General features: G+C 38.1%; 1 protein-coding gene across 1 annotated transcript in view; it reads right to left on the bottom strand.

Moving 5' to 3' along the window:
* Positions 1 to 6,365: 6,365 nt before the first annotated feature.
* The window catches only part of SLC10A2 (solute carrier family 10 member 2), a 9,282-nt gene continuing 889 nt past the window's right edge, over positions 6,366 to 14,758 (bottom strand). Inside the window, exons 2-6 of the mRNA XM_026854012.1 lie at positions 11,906 to 12,024; positions 10,657 to 10,745; positions 8,388 to 8,563; positions 7,603 to 7,760; positions 6,366 to 6,499 (exon numbers count right to left, since the gene is read on the bottom strand). Of these exons, the coding sequence (XP_026709813.1) occupies positions 6,366 to 6,499; positions 7,603 to 7,760; positions 8,388 to 8,563; positions 10,657 to 10,745; positions 11,906 to 12,024 (676 nt within the window). The remainder of the gene's footprint in view (positions 6,500 to 7,602; positions 7,761 to 8,387; positions 8,564 to 10,656; positions 10,746 to 11,905; positions 12,025 to 14,758) is intronic.

The raw sequence follows: 14,758 nt of genomic DNA on the forward strand, positions 1-14,758 counted from the left end.
TCATGGTGAGGAACAATTGCAGTGAATGAGAAACTGCGTATGAGCTTTGTGTGCTCTAAGGAAAACAATTAGATTCTGTTTGCCTGGAAGATAAATTATTCCTTTTCATAACAATACCAAAGATATGTAGTAACCAGGGCATATACCACTTAAAGGAACCGATCAACTTACTGTTGTGCTCAATAAGAGTTTCTTCAGTGTTGAGGTTTCTTTTCCCTGTCTTTGGAGTTTTAAAGTATTTGCTGTGATTGCAAAAGATTTCTCAACTGGTGGGTTATTAGAAAGACAAAAGTCTAGTCCTTGTGGCTGAACCCCCAAATAATTGAAGTCCAAAAGACAATAATCTTTATTTCAACATGTTATTTTTAAAGTCTCATGTTTTCTTAAATCTATCTTGATCTGAGGGAGGAGGCTGATTTATGACCTTTCAAGTGTTACTGGCAATTGATTGATTAATTTCACATTAAGTCCATTATGAGCAAGCTGACATATTACTAATACTTTTTATATGTTTTTTGTTTACATAGACATAGTTTGGAATGTCCTCACTGAATTTTATTCCTAGTCTTTCCAAAGTCCCATGAAATTCTGTGGAGAGACACAGGACTGGGAGAAACTTATTAAGGAGGCACATTTTCTGTCAGTTCCGAGAGGCAGCTGGAAGTAACACTTTTTTGTTCGTTCATTTTTCTAAATTCTGAAATATTCTGTGATATATTGCAAGGATTTTCTTATGGGTTTGCAATTATTCATGCAAAGTGCTGACCCTTCATCTGACTGTGGAGGTATTCGTGTAGATCAGGAGAAACCCTGCAAATACGGATGACTTGCACAGAGGTCACAAGGAGTATTTGGCTGCCTAAGTAAATGTCTGGTGTCATTTTAGATGCTTCAGGGCCATGGCAGGCATAGGCAGGACACAGGATGTACAGAATACCTGGGACCTCCTGGACTGGCAGTGGAAAACCAGACAGGATGCCCCAGTGCATGTCACATTACACTATAGGTGCCTATGTTTGGGCAACTGAATTTCACATCTGATTCTGCATAATCTCTTTGTCTCCTTCCAGAAGTCCTCCTGTCCTAGACCAGGTGTCTGAGGGGTGTGATCGGTTGTTCTCCAGAGATATCTACCTTTTCCTGCTGATGGTACTGACTGCTTGTTTTCAGGGAAGGATGAAGGCCAATGCTGGAAACTTACTTGTAGATGGTTAAATTTCAGGGAAATTAAATGGAACAATTATAATTCCACAGCACATATATATTAATGAAAACATAGAAGGACTCCTTCAAGGCTTTCAGTTTTCTATCGTCTGCAATTCCACCTTGAATACTGGCAAATATCCTGGAAAGTAACAGTTATTTTTTACATTTGATATTTTAAGTTAATTTAGTGCTCAGTTTAACTGAGATGTTAGTGCTTCTGGAGCAGAATGAATATTCCTTAGGAAATAGAAGTAAATATTTAGTTCTACCGCCCTTCAGCTGTGGCTTAGAAAATCCAGTCAGGCTTGCTTGGCTGTGATTTGGTTGCAATACATTTATGCTTGTTCTGCTGATTGAGGATTGCCAATTAAACTCAGACACCAGAGTGAAAAAATTAGGCTGATTTTACTGTTAATAATCAAAGGTTATAACTAAGTACTACAGAAAATAAGTAAGAAAAATACAGAATAGTACACTTACTTATTACTACATACAGTTAAGCAAGACAATGCACTTAACCATTACTACATGACAGGGAGAATAGTGATTAAGAAAGCTCCATCACCACTTGCACACATTACCATCACCCAGACACGCAGTGGCTGGGCAGCCCCGGTCACAGCGAGGGTTTGGAGAGCCTGTCCCGGCAAGGGGAAATCCTACGCAGGGCATCCACCCATAGGTGAGGCATCCAAAGTTGTGGCAAGGTTCCCCCCAGAAAGCATTATATATCAAAAATCAGCAAACAAGAATAATTTGCACCTTTGTTTTGAGCAGAAACATTTGGCTTCATCCTCCTGTTGGATTCCACCCAAAGCCTGGCCAGAGCTTGGGGCAGAGAAACAAGGGAGTTTCTAACAAGGCCAAACACTTGGGTTCTCAGCCTTGAACAAGGCTAAAGTTGCATACATTCTCACAGCACTTCATCCTCAGTACTGATTATATTCTGACTAAGCTACATCTTTCACTAGTGAGTGTACATATTTTGTTAATAATCAGATACTAACAATTAATGCTAATTTCACTAATTAGCAGATATTAATAATGGATAATATTTGGTTATGAGGTTCATCTAGAGGTCAACTTTGTTTCAGGGCCTATTATTCAGACCTTAGCACTACAATACTATATTTACTTTAAATCTGGATATGAGCAAGAGACACAGTTAATCTAGGGAGAGCAGGACCATTCTTGTCAATCTGTGCCTTGGGAGATAGAGAATACTGATTATTGTTTTAGATTTGCATCAAGTGCACAGTATGTTAATTGGTTAGACCACAAAAAAAAGTTCATTTCTCCTTTCTGAGGCTGACAAAAATAATACTAATTGGCTGACATTATAACAGTGGTTTTTGAATATCATAACCTGATCAGTCTGAAACAAGAAACTCATTTAACATAAACTGCAAATCAATTTACTTGTTAATTCCATTCAAATTGCACTCTCTTCTGACTAACACATCACTCTATATGAAAGAACCAGTTCTTCAACCTATCTTTTGGTCAGATGAGAAATTACTTATAAATTCATAAGAGATCAGAATCACCATACAGACCTTTTTTATCCTAGGCCCTTTTTCTTAATAAAGACTTATCTTCCTGGTTTAAGGAAACATACTGGGTGCTCAGACACTTTATGCAGAAAAAGAAATGAAAACAAAAAGAGGTATTTAATTTCAACTAGGTTGTTTCGTTTTTTTTCTGTCTGAGAGTAAAAAAACTTAGGTATTTGGTTTAAGTCAGGCCATCTAAATCTACTTTATAGAGACAGAAAATTCCAGTGGACAATTCATCCTGTAACAGGAGTCTGAGACAATGGGCATGATTAACTCTGTGTGTCTCTTTCTCTTTGCTGACTAGGGACCACATCTTTATACTCAGATTTATGGCTGCAGACTATGGATTGGCAAGTGTGATTGTCACATCCTTGAAGCCCTTATACTACAGACCTTGGGGTGAAGTAGCCATAAATTCAGCTGTCATTTCAACTTTTAGGGTATATCTAGCCCTAGACATACTTCAACTCATTTTGCCTGCAACAGCTTGAGAACCAGGAGTGCAGAAGCATTAAGACTCAGGGACTATCCAGGCTCTCTAGACATGAATTACTATCTAAAAGTAGACTAGCTGTGTTAACTTAGCACTTGCTAAGGTATCTCTATGGCTTCTTAGCCTGAACTGATATATCCATGATTACAAGTATGTGTAAAAGTTAATTAGATTGGGTATCTGTTAGCCTGAACATCACTGCATGATGCTTTTAAATTACACATCCTGCCATGTCCCATACACAGGTTGTTTCAATGGATAGAAGACTGCTTAAAAAGCAGTCGTGGCTAAATACTACTACCTTTCTTTGAAAGGATTTTCATACTGAAGAACACGTGAGGAGATGACATTGAGCAGGTTAAACCAGCTGATCTCGGCAGGTGGGGGTTTTTCTTCTGACAATACCAAGACACCTGTAACTGCAAGGCTGAAGGCCAGCAACCTCCTTCCACTGAGAGCCCCGTATCTCGCCATTTATATGTCTGATAGCCAAAGACATGTAACATCTTTCTGGAGACCTTTAGGGAGAGGACACAGCTTCCCCAAAAGTCCCTTACACCGCTGCGAGGTAGCCCACCCCAGCTTCAGCAGTGATGGATGGATGCTGATGCTGGCCAGACTTCTACAGCTGGAGATGTAGCAGCTGTCATGTAAGCATAAGCCTGCTTCTAGCAACATTAAGAAGCCCTGCAGTCTTATTTTAGGTTTTTTGTGCTCTAGAGGCATATGTTGTTTAAGACCTTTGAGCTGGCTTTGCTTCACATAAAGCTTGGCACATATGACCCTTGCTAGATGTAATTGTAATGGCTGCAGATATCGCAGCCTTCATCCTTCATCTGGGACCCTAAGTGCACATATACATTAAAAAATATATATCAGATATGGAATCAGACATTCCATTTACATTTGATCTTCATCAGGTTGCCCAGAGAGGTGGTAGATGCCTCATCGCTGAAAACATTCCAGGTCAGGTCGAACGGGGCTCTGAGCAACCTGATCTAGTTGACTTCCCTGCTCATTACAGGGAGGTTGGACTAGATGACCTTCAAAGGTCCCTTCCAACTCAAACTATTCTGTGATTCTATGATTATTAAAAATATTCATTTTACACATAGTCTGAGGTGGTTCTGTTACCTCTCAAAGCCATAAACTTCATCTGCATGTTAGGCTTCAGTCTCAATTCTTTCCACCTCAAATGACTCCAGTGGGCAAAATTAGAAATAGTTTCAGACTTTATTCAGTTCAGTGCTTATACAGTTGCTTTAAATACACACACACACACACACACACACACACACACACACACACACACACAGTATAAGCAAGACAAACTATTATTCTTCAATACATTTTCAAAATCTGCTTAAAATATGCACGGAAGCATTGAAGTTTAGCATGGGGAAATAGTAGCAGCTTGGTGTGTAAGAAAGGCATGATTCTAACTAAATTCTGCTGCCCATTTTTTGATGAGCGCATGAGAGAGAAAATAGCCTTTTTACTACAGCTGTTATAAATAACAGCTTATTCTTTTCTCAATGTATGTGTTGTTTCACATTTATGATTCCTCCATAACAGGCTTCACTACATTTTTCTGTTTAATCTTCATTCTATAAAACATTAGCATGCCTTGTTATGTTCTAACTCTTGCTAAGTGTCAAACTCCTCCCTGGAGGTTATGATTACTCTGAACTCCTCCCAGAAAGTGAAGCAGCTTCAAACCTCCCAGAACCCAGAAACATTTTGAGACCCTTTCCCCCACACATGGTAGATAGAAATAATTTATTTAATACTGGGCACATTTCTGCAGCAGTGGAAAGCTACATGTCGGGAACTTAAATTCCACAATTTCAGTTGTGTTTGTAAAAAACCTGCCACATTAACTCACAACACCTTGGAAGGTCCACTTGAATATGACAAAGAGGTGTATAGTTTCCACGTGTTGATGGTTGGCTCATTCTTGAATTTTTTGGTCAGCAAATCTCTTACTCATTTCGTCTGAAATTCTCTAGATGTTTTCTTTACATAAGAGCTACAGGACTAATGTTACTGAACGTATCCATAAAAAATTACAGCTGCAAAAAATTTACTGCACTGTTTCTCTTAGAATTATACTCATTTTCTGCATATACTTAGGACTGCTTTCTGTATGTACTCCTGAATTTTTGGAGATAAATAATGTCTTCAGTGTCTACATGTCACAGACACCTGTATTAAGTTCATAAAATAACAAAAATATATAACTCTCTACAAGCACTATTGTCTCAAGTTAACAGTGGTGAAAGTAGTCCTGGATGAATCAGGGACAATTTTGTTCCACTTTCAAACGCTTCCCTTTCAGTGCAGAAGTTGATAATTTCTTACACTTCCAAAATCTTTGCCTGCTCCTTCGTATGCAGCTGTCACACTGAAATTGCTCTAGGCTTTTGTCCTCAGCTTTGTCTCTCTGTTCATGTTTCTAGCACCTAAAAGACCCAGACTGAAGATGCAAAGCTGTTACTTTCTATTACTCTGGACAAAAAAAAAAAAAAAAAGAGTTAGAATTATAGCTTTAGAATAAATTAATGTTTCAAGCAACTAGTACAGTGCAATGACTTCAGCCTGCTCAGACTGACCTAAATGCAACTTGGTTTCATTATTAGCTTGTTCCAATTTCATGGTTGATTCATGTTCAGTGAAAGTCCTCCAGCCTTATCAGATCTTCCACATCAATGCTTGTTGGTGTTTAAGTACTTTTACAAGATTTCTCTTTGTTTGGTGTGGGGGCTGACACTAGCAGACATATTTGCTGGATCATGGGCTGGAGCCAGTAATGCAAATATCTGCTTTTTTTTTTTTTTTTTTTTTCTGCCTTTTTAAAAATAAGACAAAACAAAACATTAAATATTTTAAGGGAATTAGTTTCAAAAGCAGATTCTACAATTGTGGCAGAAACTGTGTTCAAAATCAAAGTAGAAATCTTTCATAAGTTAATAATTTTAAGGTCTTACTATACAATATCAGCAGAACTTCTCCTTTTGTTAAACATTTCCATAAAGCAATGGCATGTGAAAAAAAAGTTTAAAGAAAACTGTGTATTTATCTTTTCAGCTGGTGAGAACAGAGGTAATAGTCTATTTGATGTCATTTGATACAAATCCTCCATTTGTTTTAGCATGTGATGACATTGATTTTGAATCCTCTTTTTCGTCTGTTTTCTCGACATCTGTCTTTTGTTTGACCCTGTGTCTTCTGTAAACACGGTAGCCTGGAAATCAATATATATTTAGTATTAAATAAAGAAATTGTAACAATTGCCTGAAAAAGACACTGTAATAATATGTAGCCACACAACATTTTCCTTCCTTATATTGCTAAAACATTTCAACACCTCCAGACAGTTTCTTTAAAGCTATGTTTAATTATTTTATGTCAACAACACTTGTCACTGGAAAAGTACATTTAGAAAATAACAAGAAAAAACATTTTAAAATCTGAATTTGGTTTTTGACTGCTTTGTGTTCCTATTGTGTGCAGAGACTTTTAAAAGCATTGCTTGTTTCCCTGGGGAAGCCTTTGGGCTCTTGACTTCTCTGGTTCTGACCCTTACTTCTACTTGTGTTCTGTTTGGCAGGAGCTGGGATAAAGCGGCTTGTCTGTCCCCACACCATTGCCTAACAGAGAGGTTGGAGTTGGGGCTGCACCTTGCAGGCTGTGTCCCTGGAGCGGTGCTCTGGTGTCAGGTAAGACAGCTGGTTTGGGAGTGGGAGCTCAACACTCACAGCTGGTTTTGGGTGTGAGCAACAGGGACAAGGTCCTGATCCTTGGTAGGTTAGCTGTAGTAGCAGCAGTGTAACTCACGAGAGGTGTATGTGGGAGGAAAAAGGGTCATTTACCTCTAATGGATGATATTTTCTCACATCAGCCATGAAGCTAATGCCTGTTCTCTCAACAGCTGGTAGAAGGGGGAGTTTGTTTATGCTTGTGGGGCTGGCCCTGTGGGGCAGCTGTAAGCCCAGGCACCCCAGAGTGGTGCAGGAAGACGTATTTGCCCTTCCTCACTCAAGGGTAGTAACGATCCTGTGATCAATGTATTCTCACCTGCCCAGTTGTAGGTGATGGAGATCCCCTCCCTTGTGTTGCAAAAAAGGGCTCCTCCAAATCTTGAACCAAGCCATGTATATTCTGAGTTATGTACAGGGCACAGCACAGTGGCTATGTTTACTAATTATTTGGGTCATTACTTAACTATTTTTCATTTGATTACTTTTATCCTTTTTTTTTTTTTTTAATATCCATGAAAATGAGACTTATAACAATAAAATGATAATTATAATTATAATGCTGTGATAGAAAATATATGTACTTTACCTCCTAAAATTAGTAGTGCAAACAACAGTTGGAAGATGCTGTAGATGAGTGGAAAAGTAAACATCAGTTCAAGCTGTTCAGGGGTAAATGAGAGCTGTACTATAGTTGAACACAGCTGAGTGTTTTGCATGCCTGTTTCCAGAGACACTGTACGACATCTAGAGGGAATAATACAAGGAATATTGTGAAATAGCAGCCCTGGGTCCTTATGCTTTTTAATAATCTGAATAAGAGAGAAACATACAGTAATGAATAATTAAGAAAATGGTATCCTTCAGATCACACAGTCATCAAAACACTCCACAAGTCATATGGCTGTTACCACCAGAACACACAAAATTTATGGCAGTTCAGCAATTGTAAAGGACTGTGATCCACCTTCAAGCCACGTATATGGCTCGTATTATCTCTGTCTCTTGTAACGATGTTCTAAATTGTAGGATGCTGCATCTTCATGAGAAATTCTACTGCAGTACTAACCCTCTTATATGTCAGGTCTGTTTCACTCATTTGAAGTGTAGGACATGGGCACAAAAGGGGAAGATATATGAAAGATTGGAGTATAATCAGTATAGTCAGTATAATATATTCAGAATCTGTAAATAAAAATGTGCACCAGAAATTTTTTATTCACACATAGTATCCCCAAAACAGTGTTGGGGAATGAATGACTTCATAGCATAGCTAATGTTTAGAGATCGTTCACAACATTGATTAATCATTAAATAAAAAGTTTTTTCACAGCTGAAAAAGGCTACAGGTCTTTGTCACAGAGAATTCCATACCTGCTCCAAGACAGACCAGCTATGCGAGCCAGAAAGAATCCCAGAGAATAGCCAGCTGCTGGAAATATGGTGCCAATGTACCATAATTTGGGTGAGATAATCCAGGAGCCTCTGTAGAGTATTCCCCCAACCACAGCAATGAGCACAATGAGGATCGCTCCCACAATGGAACCAATCTGTGAAGGGAAAGAAGAACTGTGTGAATAAGAGACCCTAACAAAATGTAATAGCATCAAGCATAATGTCAAACATACCTGTGAGCGTCTCTGAGTCACCGAAGCATCTTAAACATAAAACCTAAAATTGACGGCAATGTAATTCACAGGAGGCAGACAGATTAGATAGATGCCATTTTTCCCAAACAGGAGATGTACGATGTACTTCAACGTGTGACTACAGATATAGATCAAGGCACAGCTATAATAGGTATCGGTAGCAGATACCTGTAAAACTAGTCTCTTGAATCCTTGGCTATAATTGTACTTAGATCTGGAGATTAAAAATAATTTCACAGGTGTGATGTGAATGAGTAATGGTGCACACATTAGAAAAATATCCCCAGAGTTGCTGGGAAACTGACAGCCTAATAGGTAGTATAATGCACTTTACCTCCCCACTTGAGCAGTCACACTCTGGAGCTTAGTATAACGTATGCTAACTAGACGATAGATTGTTAGTGATAGGAAATTATTTGCCAAGTGGAGGAGTAAATCTTTAATGTGGCTGAAAATTTGTGTTTGAAAATTAGCTGTGAGCTCCTATAGCATTTCTGCATAGACATAGTCACCGAGTTGATCTTATTTCCTGTGGCTGAATGATCTTCACTCTGCTGCTTGCGAAAAAAAGTGGGAACTCACTCTCTTCTCAATATCCAAGTGAAATGTCTGCCCTTATGGCGTAGGGTTTAGGACAATCCATTTCTCAGCTAAAACGTGTATTCCCACTGAACTGGCTTCATATGTCTTTGAAGCCTTTTTAAGAGCACCGAGTGAACAAGTACTTTTGTTTGACTGAGCTATTAACCACATGCACCTAGGAAGAAATATGGTCTGGCCATGACAAAATCTTCAATTTCACCTGGCACACTGTCATTGTGCTCTTTTCTCCATTTCCCTCTAGATGGACCTTAATCTGACAGCTACAGCTCAATCTTCACTTGTTGCTTCATTGTCCTACATAAAGCAAGCTGTCAATGGACTCTACTGTGGGTTGCTCACCCACTCAGTAAGAAAGAGGATGAAATAGTGTTTTGTTGAAAGAGTAAGTAGAGTTTCTTTTCATGTGAGTTCAAGTCCATGCGTTTCCCTTAACTGATTAAACAGGAATAATATGGTTTTGAAACCAGCACTCAATAGTATCCAAGTTCACAAGTAATCTGTGAGTGTCTTTAAAAATACAACAAAATTAGTTAACAGTTCAAGAAATGAATTGACATAAAAGGACCTTATTTGTGTTCTATGCTTCCTGAGCTGATAACAGAGAAATGATATCAAAGGATAGGTAGAAGAACAAGTTACCAGATTAGTTTTTTTTAAAGAAAATTTAGAAAATATATGTGTTAACTAAGAATGGTTAACAAAGGCCAAGGCTACTCAGCACACCTGACAATCACTTTGAACCTAAACCCAATGTTCAGAATGATCAATTTGCTGTTAACACTAAATGCAGCTAAATCGATGTTGTTATTATTATTTTGGTGAGGATAGTTTTTGCCAAAAAGACTCCATATTTTTGATATATCTGAAACTATCGTGCAAAGATAGTTGAATTTTGTAAATAGTTTTGGTATATTTTTTTGTTAGAATATTTTTTTTTTTTTTTTTTAAATAAAAATTGACTTTACACTCAAAATTGCCCTGAAAAATCAATAAACTGGTTTAAAAGCAGAAAGGTTTTTCTTGATCCATAATGTTTTCCTTTTTTATTATTTTGCAGAGAAAAACTGCTTCCAGTTGACCTGAATGATTTTCCTTCCAATTTCAGCTTACATTATAAACTGAACTCAATTGCTAACATAGTTGTAGTGAAAGACAAAAGTAGGCTCTTTGGATAATGATGGTTTCTAATAATGTATGCAACTCATGCACTTTTGTGCAGAGGAAAAGCAGTACATTTGCACAGTGTCTTATTTGTTTTCTGCTGAAAACTTCCTGGCTCTTATGAAGTCAGATATTAATACTATGAATAGCAATGTACTGCTTCAGTGATGCCACTGTTTCTATACTTTATAGAAACATAATTACTAATGCTTCAGCCTTATACATCCTACCTTAAGTATGATTTTTGCTTTACTAGGCCATCTGTGGTTAACATACATTCCAAATGAAACAGGAATTATAAGAGCCACCAGTGAAATTCCTGTAAAAAAGAAGAGAGAAGTTAACCCCATGTATTGTGTAGAAGTTCACGACAGGAGGACAGACACTGAGTAAAGTGGCCGGGTGTACAGAGTAAACCTTCAGAGGATGTTTCTGATATGCACACCCCAGAGTACACATGCATGCTCTACACACACCTGCCCATTTGCTTTTCTATAAAGTCTGTTATCTTTGGCAGCCTGTTGAAGTAATTGCCATTCTACTGAGCTACATGCTCATTCACCTGCATCAGAAAGGCAGACAGAAATTTGAGTGTGCTAATCATCACTATCCTGTGATGTGAGTAGTTATATTAAATGTTCATTTTGTCTGCAGGTGTTTTGCTACTGTACCATATCAAAAATCGGGTTAGAGCTTCTTTTGTTTTGGCCTTCCCCCTCCAGTATTTATTTTGGAAGCACAAGTGATGTGTATGATTTTTTTTTTTTTCCTGAGGACAATGGGAAATTAAATTGAAGAATATGAAAGTGACTCTGCTGGCTTTCAAGATTAGCACAACATGGAACTGCACTTGATAAGAACTAGGGCCACAGCTCTGCAAAGCACTGGAGCATGTATTTCCAAATACTTTGACTATTTTCTCTTTGTAGCTGGATGAGATTTTTGACAGAAAGTCAAATGAAGCCACTCCTGGTGGTGCAGATTGCAGCTTTTCAAAGAGACTCAGCAGTTTTAATCACTTGCATAATTATCCACGTGTGCTTAAGTACCTTGCCAGATTATGGCCTCCGCACTTAGCACTTAGCAGGATTGTGCCTTAAAGCTGTTATAGACACTTTCATCCAGGGGAAGCAGCTATTCCTCCATGAATTATTCTATATTCTTATCCCAGTACCACACAGGTCTCCAAATCATTTGGAAAGAAAAACATGAACAATCTTGTCATAAGTATCCGCACATTATTTATAGTGACTTCAAATCTGTTCTGCAGAGCTGTGGATGACATGAAGTGATCTAGGTATCTATTTCCCACAGAAGTTATTGAAAAGTAGAAGGATGTATATTTTTAAAATTCTGGGGTCATTTCTTCATAACTTCATGACATCCTGACTCTGCAGGATGATGGTATATAGGTGGTTGTTACTAGAGGGAGGATAAAGGAGAGAGTCAGAAGGGAAAGTGCTGGTTCACTGGACTCACCAATGCTGTCATAGGGGAGTACAATTGCATTAGAATCAGTCCACATCTTGGTATAAATAAAGAGGCAAAGTGGCATCATTCCCATTGCAAGCAGTGTGGAGCAAGTTGTCATGCTGATGCTGCAAAGAAATTGGTTAGAGTGACAGTTCATCTCATGCTAACCTATAGTGTTTCTCATCTTCTTAATACGACTTCAGAGCTTATGAAAAGTTGGTCAAGAAATGCTGCTGGCTACGGTCAATTTATCCTGTACATCAGGTTAGAAAAAGCTAAATGGAAGAAATGGCTTCTGCTGAAAATAAAGGGACATAAAATATCAATGTGTTCTGCAGCTGCAGCACAATAACTTTCAGTGCAAATGAGGCAGTCGGACAGTGGCCATCAGGAAGGTGTGTTGGCAAGTCTGTCTGCATGCTGTCCATCTGGCTGGCTTCTGAAAGGACAACAAGCTGGACAGGGTCAGATCGACATCAAGTGAAGCCTTCCAATATACCAGCAGTTCTAGAGTGTTAAAATTTAACTCCAAAGTCCACAGCACAGACCAAAAAATTTCATTGATTAGGATGTGTGAAGTAATAAAATTCCCTTTTCTTGCTTGTTTTGCTCTAGGCCAAAGAGTAGGTGAGAATTACTCAGTGAAGCTGAGCATTATTGTTGCTTCCTTGGTTTGTGCAAAGACATTTCTGTTTTAAAATATAAAGTCTTGAAACATCAGGCCTGATACACCTTATACTAAAAGATGCATTCTACTAGAGGAATGAAGAAGGATGAAAAGACAAACCATCTAATATAAGGAGAAAATTCTCAGAATCTGATTAGAATAGATAAAATTACACCTACAAATCACACTTCTGACATAAAAATGAGACAGTGTTCTTGTTAATGGACTTTGGAAAATTCCTCATGATCTTCACTTCTGATTTCTCTCTTGTGTCTCTTTCCGTCAGAAAAGGGGCTACTGACCCCATCCCAAAAATCTGGGCAGATTCAGAGAAATCTAGAACAATTAATACAGAAATCACAGGAATATCTGCATTAATTTTGGTTCCTGTCACTCTCTGCTTCACAGTCTTTGAATGAAACTTTGTAGGACCCTCTGGCAAGAGTTCCTAAACACAGAATAAAAAGAGCCGTTGGCTACAGCTAAGGTCAAGTCAAACCCAAATGGATAAAAAAGCTTATTTTTCCTACATCTTTGCACTGTCCCTGTATCTGCATCTTGCTTCAAAGTCTGCACTCTCTCTAACCCCAGTCCCTGTGCTCACAGAAACTCCTTGGGGAGCTGTGGAGGAGAGGAGATGGTGTTTCAGACGCAGTTGTTTTTGTGAAATATCAAGAGATGTCAAAACCAAATGTCCCTGTGGGAAACTTTAGAGGATATCATCTGGGTCTGAGCTACTAAGAAAGGTATAAAACCTCATACTTAATCTCTGTGATTATATGAGCAGTAGAAAATTAATTCTTACTCTAACTTGTGGACTATTTGCACTGCAATATTTTGAAGCAGGACTGAAGACAATGGTGATAGGTTGTTATGTATAAATATAAAATACTGTGAGTTAAAACCAAAACCTTGTCTGACATGATGGGCAGGCTTTCTACAATGCTGTGCTAGCTCCAGAAACCAGCCAGACTCCTTATACTGTTATTTTTCTATCAAGAACTGAAGATACTTGTATTGTGGTCTGTGCTGTACATCCCATATCCTCTGGTCCCTGCATTATTGTCACAGAGGTACTTACCAAAAGCCTTTGGCTTCTTAAGGTAAAGGTTTTTTATAACCTTTTATAGGTATTTTCAATTCGCCCTCTGCCAGCATCATAGGATATAAACCTTACTCATATTTATACAATCATCAGTTTGGATTTTTACCACTGATTTCAGTTCAATTCCGAACCTAAGGAGCTGAGAAAGCAGAGTTTAGCTCAGTGCATTCTTCCAAGGAAAGATTAGGGCAGAATTTCAAACGTGTTAGATATCTTTCAGTCTGTGGTTTCTTAGACCTGCAGTTCCTAATATCACAGGTCTTTCCTCCACAGTGAGGAAACTGGTAATTAGCAGAGCTGACCTCATGCATAATTCGAAAGCTGGGATTACATTAACACCTGTATCTGACAGAAAAGTTCACTATTTTCAATGGGTGGAAAAAATATCTTATTAAAGCTACAAATAGTAACACTTTTAGTCTATTCACCCTAGCTCTACATCTTTCTTTCTTCTATTATTTTTTCATTTCTAGTTCAGACTAGCATACTATAAATTGGATGAATGCTCCAATTTGTTATTCTGTGGGAAACAGAAATGATCCTGTTTATTTTAAAGTATTCAGGATATAAAAATAAAAAGATGGCTCATTTTTAAAGGCTGTTAGAGTTAATGAAACTCCCATGGAATTTGCATCAAGAGTAGGGTTCACTTGTCCTGCATGTTTGATGTCCTAGGCCATGCCAGGTGCCTTAGATATCTGTTTCTGAGTTCAGAGCACCCTGTCACTGAGACCATCACACTATGCCACAAAAGAATTTTTTCCTTGCCCCCAGTATGCAGGGCTGCCTTAGTCAGCGGCTTCTAGCCTGTAAAATTTTCCCTCAGTTTGAAGACTTTGCTGAAGGTTCCAGGAGCAGACAGAATTGCCACAAATGATTTTCATTTGTCTTAGTCCCAAAGAGAAAATCTATGCCTGTCTATTCACTGTATAGAACACAAAAGGAGTGAAAATATTTTTCCACAGGTGGTCTTTTAAAGAAACATTATTTCCAGAACTATTGCATAGCCACTATTTTGTACACAGGATTCAGATCCTAAAATCCTTTGTTAGTCTTTTTTTTTTTTTTTTTTTTTTTTTTTTTTTTT

This window comes from Athene cunicularia (assembly GCF_003259725.1).
Source record: "Athene cunicularia isolate RWA chromosome 1 unlocalized genomic scaffold, athCun1 chr1_part1, whole genome shotgun sequence".
In the NCBI taxonomy this organism is placed as follows: domain Eukaryota; kingdom Metazoa; phylum Chordata; class Aves; order Strigiformes; family Strigidae; genus Athene; species Athene cunicularia.